The 16,064-nt window shown below is 51.6% G+C and overlaps 1 protein-coding gene across 4 annotated transcripts in view; it reads left to right on the top strand.

Annotated features, from left to right (window-relative positions):
- KSR1 (kinase suppressor of ras 1) overlaps positions 1-16,064 on the top strand; it is a 175,178-nt gene that overhangs the window by 118,392 nt on the left and 40,722 nt on the right. For 2 of the 4 annotated variants that reach the window (XM_074388484.1, XM_074388483.1), the window contains exons 3-5: positions 9,535-9,682; positions 14,597-15,056; positions 15,236-15,240. In XM_074388484.1, coding sequence (XP_074244585.1) covers positions 9,535-9,682; positions 14,597-15,056; positions 15,236-15,240 — 613 coding nt within the window. The remainder of the gene's footprint in view (positions 1-9,534; positions 9,683-14,596; positions 15,057-15,235; positions 15,241-16,064) is intronic. The other 2 variants (XM_074388481.1, XM_074388480.1) reach the window with 1 other exon arrangement.

The raw sequence follows: 16,064 nt of genomic DNA, 5'->3' as shown, positions 1-16,064 counted from the left end.
TCTAGAAATGTGTGCTGATGATTCAGAGAAAGGTGACGATGCAGGCCGCTAATGGCAGATGTGGGCCTGCCCTCAAGCCTGTCCTGACTGCATGCTGGGGTCAGGCGGGATGTGGGAAAGGAGGAGCAGCCAGGCCCAGGGCCACCAGGAGCCCCCACACTGCTTGGATGCACCATTGAAAAGAGCATGGTCAGACAAGTCCCCTCCTCCTCCACATTATGCAGGGCAAGAGCTCGGAGTTCAGCCAGGGAGGGCCCTGGCACCAGAGAGGACCCAGACTGTCAGTCAGGCCTCGGGGCACCAGCCTTGGAGTCTGGTGGGTCCCCTGTGGGGCCAGGAGCCAAATCACAGATGCCCTCCACCAGAGGGACATGCCCCAGTGTCAAGTACATGAGGCCTGTCCTTTGAGATTGTCTCTGTTCAGTTGGGGGATGAGCCGGGCTGCAGGAAGTGAGCCCGGAGCTGGAGACAGGAGAACCAGGCTCCTCTGCCTGGGAACAGGAGCTGTCGGGTTTCAGAGCTGCTCCATGGGGGTCCAACTAGGAGCTCCTGATCCCCTCAGGGACCCTCTCTGGTTTTCCAGAAAACCTTGGAAACAACTGCTGCCCCAACAGCAGCAGTAGGCATCAAAGCCGTGGGAGCCCAGCCGCATTGGTGTGTGTCTGGGGGTCACCAAACTCTGGTCCATGGGCCAAGTCCAGCCCAGCACTAGTTTGTGTAGAGCCTTGTGAACTAAGAATGGTTTTTACGTTTTGAACTGGTGGGAGGAATGAGAAACAACAGACTATTTTGTGACCCATGAAAGCTACATGAAATTTGTTTCAGTGTCTGTAGCTAGGTTTTAGGGGATCACAGCCACACCCATTTGGGTACGTATTGTCTGTGGCTCTTGTGGTGCCACAGCGGCAGAGTGCAGCAGTTGTGACAGACCATGTAGCCCACAAAGCTGAAGAGACTCCATGGCTTTCAGAAGAAGCTTGCCTGTTCTCATACTGCGTGCTACACCTCTGGATTTATAGGAGGAGGAATGGGGCCTTCCCACACTGATAGGGAGAGCAAGGAGGCAGCCACAGGACCGGCTTTCCAGGAGAGAGGACTAGCTGGAGAGAAAGGGGTGGCTGTGGTGACAGCGGGTACAGCTGGAAGCTAAAGATCTGGTCCCAGGCAGAGCTGAAAAGTGCCAGCTTCAGCCAGGCAAGGTGGCGTACGCCTGTAATCCCAGCACTTTGGGAGGCTGAGGTGGGCACCTGATGTCAGGAGTTTGAGACCAACCTGACCAACATAGAGAAACCCCGTCTCTACTAAAAATACAAAATTACTTGGGCATGGTGGCACATGCCTGTAATCCCAGCTACTCAGGAGGCTGAGGCAGAAGAATCGCTTGAACTCGGGAGGCAGAGGTTGTGTTGAGCCAAGATCGCGCCATTGCACTCCAGACTTGGCAACGAGAGCAAAACTCCTGTCTTAAAAAAATAAAAAATAAAAAAAAAAAAAAAAAAAGGAAAGTGCCAGCTTCCTCCAAAGGACTGGAGAGGAGGCTAAGCAGGATCAAAAGGGAACGTAGAGAGACCTCCTTGGAGGAGCCTTCTGCAGCTGCTTGAAACCCTATGGCCAAAGCTCACCCAGTCAGGGTGAGCTCTACCCAGGGATAGAGGGGTATGGGATCTGGAAAGTCAGATGTGACCTGTGATGCCAGTGGTGGCAAATAAACACTGCCCTGGGAAAAAGGGCTCACTTCATGGTGCAAGGCAGTGGACACCAGGGCTGCCTGGCAGCGGGTGGAGAAGGCCTTGTTCCGAGTGGCCTTGGGCAAGTTACCCGCCCTCTGTCAGCCTTATCTCCCATCTTAGGGTGTTACGAAGATTGCATGTGCAGACCTCTGTGGTTCATCTGACAGAGTGCCTGGCACGCAGGAGATGTGTAATAAATGCTTATCGCCCTTTCTTGAACCCCCTCATCTCCTTCTCCCCTTTGACCTGTATCCTTCCACATCAACCTTTTTGCTAGACAAGCTTTCAATCCCAGGTGTACCAATGCATACATGAGAAAAAACCAGTCCTGAAGGTGCCAGTTCAAGCCTGGCTCCCCACTGTCAGCCCCTACTTGCTTTGTGGGGACAGAGGCATGGACCTGTGCACAGGAGAGGACATCCCCTGGGACAGCTGTGAGCCTGGGCTGGGTTTGAGTTCAGCGGAAGGAGTGTGGCCTCCTGAGTACAGGCAGGAGGACAGGCTGCCGCGCACAGCCCTGCTGAGGCCACATCTGCCTTCTGATCTGGACATCCCCAGATCTTGACTTGGGCTACTTTAGCCAGACATCGGGCCCCGACGCCTGTCTGCCCCCGTGGTCCCCACCTCCAGAAATTCTGATTTGGCTCATCTGAGATGGGGCCCCAATATTGTGATTCATTTTTAAAGTCCCTGACAAATTCCAGGGCACAACTCGGATTGAGAGCCACTGATCTGCTCTAGGCGGAGCCACTCACTTTATAAATGGGAAATCTGAAGCCCAGAGAGGGGCGGGGACTTGTCTGAGGTGAGGGGCATTGCAGGGACCCAGTCTGGGTCTTTCCTTCGCTGTGCTGGCCTCTGGGGAATGGTGTTGAGGGGAGGGGTTGCCCTCGAGGAAGCAACTGGCTCTCCCATGGGAAGGCTTTGTTCTTGCTTCCCAGGGATGGGCTAGGGAGGAGGCTGGGCGCACAACTGGCCAAAAAGCAACACCAGCATCCCCAGGCTTTTGGCTGATTTCTGTGGAAGCCTCTGGAGGCTGCCTGACCTAGGCTTTTGCCTCAGCCCCTCCTGTGCCTCCCAGAATATCTGACTGTTATTATCCAGGTCTCACTCCTCCCTCTCCATCAGCCCCAGTAGTGGGGTGCAGGTAGGAGGAACATCTGTCAGGTGCTCCCTTGCCAATTTGAGACATGCGGCTCCCAGCCTGGGCCGCCATAGAAACCTTCCCCACTGGCTCCTCTCTCTCTCCTTCCAGCCCCACTGGGCTCTGGCCTCAGAGGTATGTGCAGGGTCGTACGTCACCACCCCACAGGGCTCTAGAAGCCCACCTTTGGCCTCTCTGGTTTGAGCAGTCCCTGGGAAAGAGTCGGGGTTAAGGATCCCTTTCATCACAGCCAGGGATGTTGGGGGATGCACCTGCTCGCAAACACCAGGCTTCCAGGTGCCACAGATGGCCCTGTGTTCCAGCAACACTGCCTGAGGCATGCTCTGAGCTGCAAAGCTGAACAGAAACACAGAGCATGGGTTTGCTTCTTGATCTTCCTTCATCCCAGCTTTCACCCGTGTTCTGGCATGAAGTGTGATATGTTTGTGTACGTGGCCAGTGCGCCAGCGGTGCTGCCCCGGGCATTTCCCTGGTCCACCTGACTGGCCACAGGGCGTGTGGCGCCTCTCAGTGTCAGCTGGCCCAGGTTTCTAAGTATAGACCCCAGGCAGCCCCGTGGCTGCTGGTAAATCTGTGGATACTATTTGATACCCAACTGGCCCTGAGCTGCCAGCTTACCCAGCATGGCTTGTGACGTCAGCCTCTGCCAGCTGCTGGGGGAGGGGGTAGCGTGTTGGCCAAACCCATCTTCACCCTCCACTGGAGAGAACGGAGACCAGCAGTCTCCTGTTAATGATGTGACTGGATTGTCACAGACTGGGCGTGACCTCAGTGCTCAACTGGCCCTGCTCTCTAAATATTATCAGAAAGAATACCTTAATCCCACCTGCTGGAAAACATATCTCCTGGTCTGAGGGAGAGAGAGGCAGAGGCAGGGAGCCAGTGATCTCCAACACTCTCACTCTGCTCCTCATTCCTGCGACCCCGCCTGTGTGCACCCTGCTAACCCTGAGACTTGTTGGAGCTGGGGCTGGACATCTCCTGCGATGGTCTGGGCATCCATGTCTTCCCTTCTTGGTTTCTAGTTCCATATTTTCTTCTTCAGACAGAAGCTGGGGTGGGCAGTAATTCTGGAAGCAGCGTGAACTCCCAGCCGGGTTCTCTAGAACTCTGGGGTTTGGGTGGAGAGAGGGGCCTTTCGCCCTTGGCTTTGAGCAACTTAGCATCTTCTGTGCACCTCCTGGTAGGTGGGATGCCCTCCTGGGGCATTGGAGCTTCTCAGACCTGAGAAGGTTTCAGAGTGGCTTCACATGCGAGTTCACTTTTAGCAGGTGGCAAAACTGATTCCCTAATTTGTCTTTGGTTTAGAGATGATCCGGGAAAATTGTGAGTTACTCTGCTTTGAAACATCTTCCTAAATCAGACCTGGCTGTGCCTGTCACTGTGGGTGGGCAAGTCACATCCACATGTGAGGTTTTGGGGGTGCTGAGTTGCTTTGGGGCACTGCTGAATCATGATACTGGGAGATATCAGGGCCCCTTGCAGGGGCCTGCACAGCCACGAGGCCTTCCTGGTGGCTTTCTTTTCTTAAGCAAACGTTGGGTCTCAAAGTCAGTGGTAGAGTTGGGAGGTCGGGCACTTTGTTTCCAGGGGGGGCCCTCACTGAGAAAGCCTGGTCTCCTGGAGTACTTCCTGCTGGGCCAGCATCCTTCCCCATTTGCCTACAGAAGTAACTTGTTAGTCGTCACTCACTGGTCAAATTAACTTTGGAAGGCATCAGATTCTCCGCACTTAGGCCTGGGGGCCCCGTGTTCTTTGTGGACATAATTTTAATCTGTTTTGTTTTTACAAATTTGAATTCGTTACCACCACATAAAAGCCAGGATTTCAAAATAAAAATTCGGATTTCTTTAAAATCAGAAGGTCTGGCACCCCTCCATAGCCTACCCTTGTCCCCGGCACCAACGGAGGGAAGCAGGGGTGGAGGGGGTGGTGGTAGGGTTTCTGTTTAGCATTGCCATTGCTGTTGTTGGGTTTCTTGTCCAGTAAAAAGGCAGGGAAGTGTATTAAATCGAGTTTAGCCTAAAGCTACTTCCTTAGATATTTTAAGTCCAGCCTAAAGGTTTTTCTGTACATTGTGAACGCTAAAAGGGGAGGTGCAGCCTCCACTTGTGCCCGTCACCGAGTTTTAGCCAATCAAACATAGCCAACTGTTCCAACCTTGTTCAAATAAGGCAAAGGAGCTGTAACCAATCCAGCTGTTTCTGTACCTCACTTCCGTTTTCTGAAAGTAGGTAGAAATTAATTTGCTTTGAAAAAAATAATTTTCCCTGAAAGGTAGCGGCTGTATCCCAAGGCTTGGTCGGGTTAACAAGTGACAGCATGGAATATTTGGAGGAGGTGTGAAATCGGGCACACATGGGTTTCGATTCTGCCTAGCCACTTGTTAAGCTGTGAGGTCTCTCAGCCTCAGTAAAATGGACTTAACTGCATTTACTTGCTGAATTGATTAAAGATAATCTAACGTATGCAAAGCCCCAGGCATATTGTTCTGGCAAATAGTTTGTAATAATAAATGTAGTTATTATGTTTGTTATGAGTAAAATTTCAATGCCGCAAAAGAAAGAGCACTTGAAGATAAATCCTCTCAGCAAGGCAAGTTACTTCTATAGAAGGGTGCAGCTCACGGACGGAGCAATCGTGGCTGCACGCTTGGACAAGGGGGAAGGGGTACTTTTGCCTGACAGAGGGGGTACTTTTGCCTACTGCTGTGTCGTTCCCTTATTCCTAGGCTTAGACTGCACAAGCTGGACTAATCCCAATTGGCTATTTTAAAGAGAGCAGGGGTCCGAGCTAGAGTGTTTTGGCAGGAGGGACGGTTACGGGTGGGTCAGAACAGGTAGCCAGGAGTGACCTAGGTCAAAGAAGGTGACCCGAGCAGGTCACTGGACCAGGTGACCGGGAGAGTCAGGATGGCGTTGGGGGGTGGGGTGGGGGCGGGGGAACAGATAGGAACCACTGATTACAATCGGTGGAGAAGATTGTTTACTGGGATTACAAGGAAGTCAAACTTTAAAACAGAAAATTAAAGACTAAGAGAGCTGAACATACATACTGATTCCTCGAAGAGAAACTTCGGGATCACTATAACATGTTTGAGAACTTGAGACTTGGTCGTGGGTGAGGAAGAGAGGAATGAAAAAAAAAAGAGTCCTTATTTGCATTATAGTTAGGTCGAAGCTATGGTTTCCTCGGCCTGGCTCCCCGTCGGCCCCCATTAAACATCTCTCCCGTCCTCTGGGGAAGCTGCTGAGTCCTCCCAGCGTTGGAGTATGTGGTAGAGAGACAAACGGAGGACACCCTTCCGGACAAAGGTAGAAGATGGCTTTGTACAGATAAGGTGGAGGGCACTTCTGCGCTTGCCCTCACAGTATTGCCAGGGTACTCTTCACAGTGAAATGAGGGCAAAGTGAACCAAACGTCATTTCAGTGGAAGACAGGCTAAGGGAAATGAAGCCAGACATTGATTGGCTAGAAGCTCCCCCATGGCACCGTTTGTCTAATCTGCCTCCCCAGCTGGTGCGTTCTCGTCGATGGTTTCCTGTGACACTTTAGTTTTATCTTCTGGAAGGTAACCAGGGTTCTGGCCAACCAGTGATGAGCTTCTTGGTACTGTTATGTCTCTGGTTTTATTTTGGTGTGAATCCTCCTAAATGGTGACGTGATTCTTGCTTACAGCCCTGGAGATTGAAGAATATACTGACAAGATACAAAAGCATTTTGGGCACAGTAAGAAGCAAAAACAAAGGCAGGCATCTGGTTCCAGTCACACTATGCGAGAGAGGGGTATGGGCCAGGCTGCTACCCTCAGGACCTAGCCGGTGTCTTCATCAGGGTTAGTTTTGATACTTGAGGCAAAGAATTACAGCATGCAAATGGAGTGATAATGAAATTAGTCCTTAAAAGTAAAATTAGACGCAACTTGCTAAAAATCATTGAAAATTAGCTTAGATTCTCAAGAACTGTGAGCTTTATAGCAGTCGTTTAATGTGGAATGTCTGGCCTTCTCTGTTATAGAAAATCTGGAAAATATAGAAAGGATTAAAGGCAAAAAAATAAAAAATAAAAAGTCTGTTCTGGTCCCATAGCTCTTTGAACTCTCTCTGTTCTAGTGGACATCTTACTGCATGGCAATTACCTGTTTTAATGTCTGTCACCCCTCCCACTGGACTTCGGGTCACTTGAGGCCAGTGGCATGTCCCATTGTTTTTTTTTTTTATGTTTGTCCCAGGCTTGGTATAGTTGCTGGAAAGGGGTCCCGTTCCAGATCCCAAAAGAGGGTTCGTGAGTCTTGCACAAAAAGGAATCCTGGTGAGTCCACAGAGTAAAGTGAAAGCAAGTTTTTTAGAGAAGTTGAGAAGCAAAAGAATGGCAACTCCGTAAGCAGAGCCGCCCTGAGCGCTGCTGTGGCTGTTTTCATGATCATATGCCAAATAAGGGGTACATTATTCATGAATTTTCTGGGAAAGGGGCAGATAATTCCTGGAACTGAGGACCCCTCCCCCACTTTTAGACCATGTAGGGTAACTTCTGGGCATTGCCATGGCATTTGTAAACTGTCATGGCACTGGTGGGAGTGTCTTTTAGCATGCAAAGGCATTATAATTAGCATATAATGAGCAGTGAGGAAGTCCAGAGGTCAGTGTGGTCGCCATCTTGGTTTTGGTGGGTTTTGGCTGGCTTCTTTACCCTTTTATCACGGGGTCTTTGTGACGGGTATCCGTGACCTCCTGTCTCACCCTGTGATTAAGAATGCCTGACCTCCTGGGGGTGCATCGAGTAGGTCTCAGTCTCATTTTACCCAGCTCCTATTCAAGATGGAACGACTGTGGTTCGAATGCCTCTGACAGCATCATGTGATTCAAAGTAGTCAGAGCTGGAGAGGTTTCCTCCCTCCTCGATGAGAGGAAAGGGCGCAAGTTTTGAAGTCTGCTGGGCCTTGATTCAAACATCCACTCTTTGTATTTTCCATTGCTTTGTAACAAATGTAGCAGCTTGACATACCACCCTCTTATGAGCTCAGGGTTCTCTAGGTAGAAGACTGAGTGGAGGAATCCAGGCGAGCTCTGCTCACATCCTTACTTGGGATCTCACAGGTTGCGGTCTGGGTGTAGGCCAGGCCTTCCTCTTAGCTGGAAGCTCTGGGGAGGAATCCACTTGCATGTTCCTTCAGGTTTTTGGCGGAATCCATTTCCTTGTGGCTGGAGGTCTGAGGTCCTCATTCCCTCAATGGCTGTCAGCCAGGAGCCACTCTTCCTCCCAGGGGTCACCCCCGTTCCCCTCCTTCTTCAAAGTCTGCTGAGTCCTTGTCACGCTTCAAGTCTCTGACTTCTGTTACCAGCTCAAGAGAACCCTTTGCTTTTAAAGGGCTCTTGTGCTTGGATGTAGCCTACTCGGATAATTTCCCTTTTGCTGTACATAGTAGTTCCCCCTTTTCTGCAGGGGATAATGTGCCAGGACCCTCAGCGGATACCTGAAACCGTGGATAGTACTGAACCCTACATATACTATGTTTTTTCCTATACATACATACCTCTGATAAAGTTAATAAGTGGGGCACAGCAAGATATTAATAATCAACAATAACAAAATAGAGTAATTACAACAATATGCTAGAATGAAAGTTATCGGCATGTGGTCTCTCTCCTCTCTCTGTTCTCACTCCTCATCATGGGATGACGTGAGATGATAACGGGACTGCGTGGGGAGAGGTCCTGGTAGCTGATCTGATAACCAAGACGGCTACCAAGTGACTAACAGGCCAGGAGTGGAGACAGCATGGACAAAGGGATGATACACGTCTCCGATGGGACGGAGCTGGTTGGCGCGAGATTTCGTCACATTACTCAGAATGGTGCATAGTTTAAAACTACATTTTTTGTTTCTGGAATGTTCCTGGCCTTTTCCATGTAGTAGTTCTAAGCCGTGGTTGGCTGCTGGTAACTGAAACTGCAGATAAGAGGGAGACTGCTGTAATGTAAGGTGAGCAGCAGCCACACCGGGGCTGAAGGTCACAGGATCACCGTTAAATTCTGCCTGCTGCTTTCTTCCCCCTATGGCCCAGTGACCTGGTGCAGGTGACATAACTTCTGTGAGCGTCTTTCTTCAGCTGTCAAGCGGGCTTAGTGAAAGGTTTTGACAGAATCAGGGGAGGCAGTAAGTGCCTCTGCAGTGTTTGGCCAGGTTTTTTTTTTTTTTTTTTTTTTTTAATCCTTCCTTTGTTAAGCCAGTTTGATTTGAAATCTCTCTTGTCTGATTCAGATACAACAGAATCGTAAAGGGCCTTCTTCGTCTGAAGTACTTGTCATTCTAAAAGGTTGTTATGATTTGCCAGGTTTTTTTCTATGCAGAGGAGTAAGAAGAGACAAGCTGGGCCACATGTCCTCATCCAAACCTTTCTGGTCTTTACTTCTTCGTCTCACCCGCCACCGAGTCTGCTTCAGCTGCTGTCTCTGGGAGCCTGCAGGGTGGGGGCCAGGGAGCTCTGCCTGTGTCCCCAAGCACGTGGTGGTTCTGGTCAGAGGCCGGCCCAGCCAGCAGCTGGCCCCTGCCACTCAGCGGGAGGCCGGCCTGAGGCTGAGGGGGCTACTGGGCCTCTGACTGCTCACCGCCTCTCTGCCTGTCGCTCTGTCCCCTCAGGAGATCCCCCGAGAGCTCACGCTGGATGCCCTGCTGGAGATGAACGAGGCCAGGGTGAAGGAGACGCTGCGGCGCTGTGGGGCCAGTGCGGAGGAGTGTGGCCGCCTGCAGTACGCCCTCACCTGCCTGCGGAAAGTGACAGGCCTGGGTACGTGGGGCCTGCTGCCCTCTCCCTTGGCCTGGTGCCCTCGGGGCTGCGGCCTCCACCATGCTGGGGGATGGAGCGGGGCAGGCGTGGCCCAGGGTTGCTGGGGCAGCCTGGAAAGGCCAGGGTTGGATGGTAACAGCCTCCTGAGAAGCTCTCCCAGGGTCCTCGGGGCTCTGGATCCTGGTGGGTCTGGCCAGGCTGAACCTGAGGGGGCTTCAGCCATGCTTAGAAATCCCAGGCCTGTCTGCCGGGCCTGCCTGGTGAGGTTTTCTCTCTGTGGAGGGCTCTGCGTACCTTCCGCCAGCTTCCCTGATTCTAGCCCCCAGCCCATCCCCAGCCCGCTCCTTGCCTTCTCCTATCCCCATTGCTGGCTGGGTTCTGTGCTCAGAAGGCACACGCTAATGTGGGCCTGAGCCAAGGGCAGTTAGGGAAACTCTATGGCTCTTTAGCTGGGAGCGTGTACATGGCTGTCCCAGACAAAGTGTGTAATCCTGGCCTTGCCACGAGGTCCTTGGGAATTATTCACAGGCTTTCTAAATCTTGCCTCAGAAACAGCTTCAAATGCCTGACTTAATGCTGCCACTACCACACAGATAAGGCATTAAAATCAGCCTCGTGAATGGAATCAGGCCTGCTTTTTAATTATGTGAAGCTCCTGTCTTCCCTCCGGCTCCCTGAGGCTTAAGGAAGGCGCTGAGGTTTATATTCTGCCCGGTTTTTTTCTTCCCAGAGAGGATCAGGCTTAATTTCCTCTCTGGCCTCATTGTATCAAGTCCTCCGTACACGGCGCAGTGTAGAAAGTTGCACTCAATTCAGGAAATCTTGCCATGCCGGGTCTCCCAGCAGATGCTGAAATTAAACATGGCAGAGGTGTGGCCGGCGTTCTTATTCCCACATATTACAGGAGGAGACTGAGCCCAGAGAGGGGAAGGGGCTTGGGAAAGGGCACACAGCAGCTGATGACTGGGCCAGGATTTGAACCTCAGGCTGTAATGGCAATTGGTTTGTTCCCATGCTTGCCACCCAAGCTGAGATCTTTGGGGTAATTTGTCAGCCCTTCTTTCCTTCTTCCTTATGCCTAGATTTTAAAGAAGTGTGGAAGAGTCAGCTCTTAAGTGGTAGTGACCCATTTGGGTGATAAAGGCTGCTGTCCACCTGTCATAGATGCCAAAAGAGGGAGATCACTAATTTATGCACCTACCATGTGCCAGGCGTCTGTCACACGTATTGTGGCTACACCTTTGTAAGAGGTGGTGTTAAGCTCACTTTGTAGCTGAGGCCTCTCTGACCACTGGAGGCATTGGATGAGTCATCTGGGGCCCCACACCTGGCCTGGAGCAGAGCTGGGCTTTGAACTCAGGTTTCTTGTTCAGCGGGTGCTTTTTCCTCCCTAGAGGAGGCCCCTGAAAAGAGGCATTTTCTAGGTTTCTTCTCTCATTTAGTCTCAGCTTGTGGTGCCTCTGCATCCCCAGCAGAGTCCTGGCCCCATCACAGTCCAGGACACAGACCTTTCATCTGCCCGGTGCTGGCCACACTTCACAGGCACCTGCTGGGATCCACTGGGTACCAGCGATCCCAGCAGATCCCGCATCACAGCATCTTCACCGTGCCCCATGGGGCTTAGTGAGGGCAGTCTGGTCACGGTAAGGATGGGCTATGGAATCGGACTGCCTGGGCCCAGCACTGTGCTTGGCCACTTAGAACGTATGGGACGTTGGCAAGTTACTTCACCTCACTGTGCTTTGGTTTCCTCGTCTGTAAAATGGCAGTGATAACACTTCTCTCAGGGTCATTGTGAAGAGGAAATGAGTTAAAGTGAAGTCCTTAGACCAGAGCCTGGCGTGTGTTAGGTGTTCTTTTCAGTATAAGGCCTGTGAGGGGATAGAACATGTTGAAGTCATTTCCTTTGTAATCTCTGATCTAAAGAAAGGTGAGTGAACAGCTGGGCGTGGTGGCTCAGGCCTGTAATCCCAGCATTTGGGATGCCAAGACAGGCTGATTGCTTGAGCTCAGGAGTTTAAGACCAGCCTGGGCAACATAGCAAAACCCCATCTCTACAAAAAATACAAAAAGTAGTCAAGCGTGGTTGTGTGTGCCTGTAGTCCCAGCTACTCAGGAAGCTGAGGTGGGAGGATGGCTTGATCCTGGAAGATAAGGGTTGCAGTTGAACCAAGATCATACCACTGCACTCCAGTCTTGGTAACAGAGCCTGACCCTGTCTCACCAAAAAAAAAAAAAAACAGTGAGTGAAGGATGGTTGTCTGTGCTGGTGAATAGGGGATGAGCATTCCTGCAGATATCACTAAGCTGCAGATGCTTCCGTTGAGCAACTCTAGTGTCATTCTCAAGCAGCCACTGGCAGTCAATCAGCTGGTGTCGGTGCACACATCAAGACCCATTGGCCATCCTCGAGTGGGCCCAGAGCAGTGCTGATTAAACAGGCAACTTGCGAATTTGGGGCTCATTTCCTTTGGTGGCAGGCTTGCTCATAAATTCATGGAATTCATTCCTTCATCTGCTCAACAAGAAACCCGTTCAGTGCCTCCAGCAGGCCAATCTGTGAGCTACAGTGTCAGTCGTGGCTGCAGTGCATAAGGAGCAAGTGGCCTGGGAGCACAGGGACTGAGCAGCTCCTGTCCATTGGACCCTGAATAGAAAGTCCCTGCAGTCAGGTGGAAGGAAGGGTGTTTGAAGAGGGGATGGGGTGTACAAAGAAATTTACAAATCAGGAAGGCTAATTCTTTCCCACACCTCACCATTCTTGATGAGTAGCTTGACCACCTCTGATGACAGCTTGTTACATCCCACACCTGTTACACTGTAGGCTATTGAGAATCAGTAGCATCGTCAGGGTGGGGGTAGAAGGGGTGGGGAGCGTGGTGCTGAGATTGACGTTTTCGATTCCCGTCACACCACTTTCTTAGCTATCTGGCCTTGGGCAGTGTCTGTGGCCTCCCTGAGTCTCAGTGGCCTCCACTGTACACTGGGGAGAAGAACAGGCATTGCAGGAGGGTGGAGGGAGGCAAGGCTTGCGCAGCACTGGTGCATCAGTTCCTTCTCGAAGGTTTTAAAGAAATACCTGAGACTGGCTTGCTTATTTATTTATGAGATGGAAATGCACTCTGTCACCCAGGCGTGATCGCGGCTCACTGCAACCTCCACCTCCTGAGTTCAAGCAATTCTCGTGGCTCAGCCTCCTAGGTAGCTGGAACTACTGGTGAGCACCACCACACCTGGCTAATTTTTGCATTTTTAGTAGAGATGGGGTTTTGCCATGTTGGCCAGGTTGATCTCAGACTCCTGACCTGATGATCGCAGGACTGGGTAATTTATTTTAAAAAAAGGTTTACTTGGCTCAATGGTTCTGCAGGCTCTACAGGACGCATGGCAGCTTCCGGTTTTGGAGAGGCATTGGGAAGCTTCCAGGCATGGTGGATGGCAGGGGGAAGTGAGGCGTCCCACAGGGCAGGAGCAAGAGCGGGAGGGGACAGGGAGGTGCTACACACTTTCAAACTCACTCTCACGAGAACAGCACCAACAGGATGGTGCTGAAACAGCCATGAAAAACCACCCCCAGGATCTAGTCACCTCCCACCGGCCCCACCTCCGACATTGGGATTACAATTCAGTATGAGATTTAAAGTTCTTAGCAAGACATTCAGGGCCCTTCCTGATCTGGCCCCGCTGGGCTGACCCCTCCACCTTCATCCCTTGTGTCTCCCCAGCTTGTCGTGACCTCTGACAGCAATCAGACCTCTTTGTAGTGAACAAAAGGTGCCATATGCCCTCACCTTCACATATGCTGTTCCCTCTGCCTGGTGCTCCTTCTCTACCTTCTTCCATAGCTGGCTCAACCCAGGTGCCACCTCCTCCAGGAAGCCTTCCCTGGCACATCCCTCCCCCCTCCACAGCTGATTTGGGATCTGCTCCTCTGCAGAGGCCCCTGTGTGTCTCCGTGCTGGCACAGAGCATACTGTGTTATGTGGCGATCTTCACAAGGATGGTTCAACTCTTCACAAGGATGGTTTTTTTTAGGCCTTTCCACCCAGCATCCAGCATGTGCTTGACTGGCTACACAGACTGTCCCCTGGAGCTCAAGCCCCACAGAGCCACGCAAGCCTCAGGCCTCAGGCAGAGAGGGTCACAGTGGGGGCAGCCCACAGTCACTCAAAGGCTGGTACAGAAGGAAGTGGCTGTTGATCCCTTTATTCCTGGATCTTTTTTCACAAGCTCCAGGGCACTTTGCTGTTGGATGCTCAGAACAGCCCCTTGTCTTAGTGTTTGAATTTTGTTAAAGTGGAGTTTTTCCTTCCTTCACACACCCAGCTTCCCTTTCCTAACTCTTTCAGATCGGCCACCCCTTCGCTTTCTGAGTTCAGCCACTTTTGGTGTGGATTTCCTGGATTGCTCCCCCAAGACCTGCCTGTAAGAGCCCTGCCCAAGCCAGTTCCTCTCTGGGCTGTGCTTCGTCCTCTATAAAACAGAGATACAGGTTTTGAGTATCCCTTATTCAAAATTCCTGGGACCAGAGCGTTTTGGATTTGGGATTTGTTTAGATTTTGGAGCCTTTGCAGTGTGCCTACGTGTTCAGCATTCCCAGTCCCCAAATCCAAAATGCTCTCATGACCATTTCCTGTGAGTGTCATGTCGGTGCTCAGAAATTCTCAAGTTTTAGTGTTTTGGATTTGGGATTTTCAGATTAGAGATTCTCAACCTGTGGTAGTATCTGCACCAAGCCAAATAACCTGTGTGCATGAGAGGCCTGCATAAACCAGGTAAAGGTTGGAGTTGAAGCCTTTTCTTAATAAACAGTGTAGCCCCACACCAGTTGTTGAACCTCTCTGGCCCCTAGCCATCCTCCCTGTGAATGCCTTCCAGCCCCGAACGTCTGTGACTCCACGTCTTGGTCCACAGGAGGGGAACACAAGGAGGACTCGAGTTGGAGTTTGTTGGATGCTCGGCGGGAAAGTGGCTCAGGGCCTTCCACGGACACCCTCTCACCAGCCAGCCTGCCCTGGCCCCCGGGGAGCTCTCAGCTGGGCAGAGCAGGCAACAGTGCCCAGGGCCTACGCTCCATCTCTGTGTCAGCTCTTCCTGCCTCGGACTCCCCCACCACCAGCTTCAGTGAGGGCCTCTCGGACACCTGTATCCCCCTGCATGCCAGCGGCCGGCTGACCCCCCGGGCCCTGCACAGCTTCATCACCCCGCCCACCACACCCCAGCTGCGACGGCACACCAAGCTGAAGCCACCACGGACGCCCCCGCCACCCAGCCGCAAGGTCTTCCAGCTGCTGCCGAGCTTCCCCACGCTCACGCGGAGCAAGTCCCACGAGTCTCAGCTAGGGAACCGCATTGACGAGGTCTCCTCAATGAGGTGAGTGCTCCCCCGGCAGCCACCAAAAGTGCCCTCTGTGGTTTTCTCATTATAAAGATACATAGAAGGACAAATAAAATCAACCCCTATAGAAGCGTATAAAGTCAAAAGCAAAAGGTGACCCCATCTTTTAGCGTATTCCTCAGACTGCTTTAGCGGTGCAGGCTGCATTCCCCTAGATTCGGTTCTCTATGTACACGTGCGCATGACGTGATGCCACGTATGGGTCAGGGTAGGCTGGTTACACTGAAATACCAAGCATCTCCAAATCACCAGGTCTTTTTTTTTTTTTTTTTTTTTGAGACAGCGTCTCACTCTGTCACCCAGACTGGCGTGCAGTGGCGAAATCTGGGCTCACTGCAACCTCTGCCTCTTGGGTTCAAATGATTCTCCTGCCTCAGCCTCCCGAGTAGCTGGGATTACAGGCACATGCCACCATGCCTGGCTAATTTTTTTGTATTTTTAGCAGAGATAGGGTTTCACTGTATTAGCCAGGATGGTCTCAATCTCCTGACCTCGTGATCTGCCCGCCTCGGCCTCCCAAAGTGCTGGGATTACAGGCGGGAGCCATCGCACCCGGCCAATCACCAGGTCTTAAAAGATTAAAGATCTGTTTCTTGCTCACGCCACCTTGTCCGTCATGGGTAAGCCTCCGTCTGGGCCCGGAATGATAGTACCGACACTGCCTGAGCACCGCTGGCCATGGGGGTGAGGGAAAGTGAGTTCCAGGTGGCACGCCCTGGCAGTGGAGTACTCCTTCTTGGAAGTTACACTCACCATTCATGGCGCAGCCTGAACAGGGGAGTGAAGCAGTGCTGTTTGCCCATACGCCCAGGAGGGGAGAGCTGGAAAATTTGGCTGAAACCACTAGTGACTGTCAGGCACCACACCGTCTACTCTGTCCCACAACGTGTTTTTTCAGCTTCCCTTGGTATCTCTGAGAGCATCACGTCAGTACGTCTTGAAATATTTTACTTTCGTTTATTTTTTGACTTAAAACATTCTCCA

This window comes from Saimiri boliviensis, chromosome 17 (assembly GCF_048565385.1).
Source record: "Saimiri boliviensis isolate mSaiBol1 chromosome 17, mSaiBol1.pri, whole genome shotgun sequence".
NCBI lineage: Eukaryota > Metazoa > Chordata > Mammalia > Primates > Cebidae > Saimiri > Saimiri boliviensis.
Note: the sequence above shows the minus strand (reverse complement) of the source record. Positions and strands in the feature narration are given on the sequence as shown.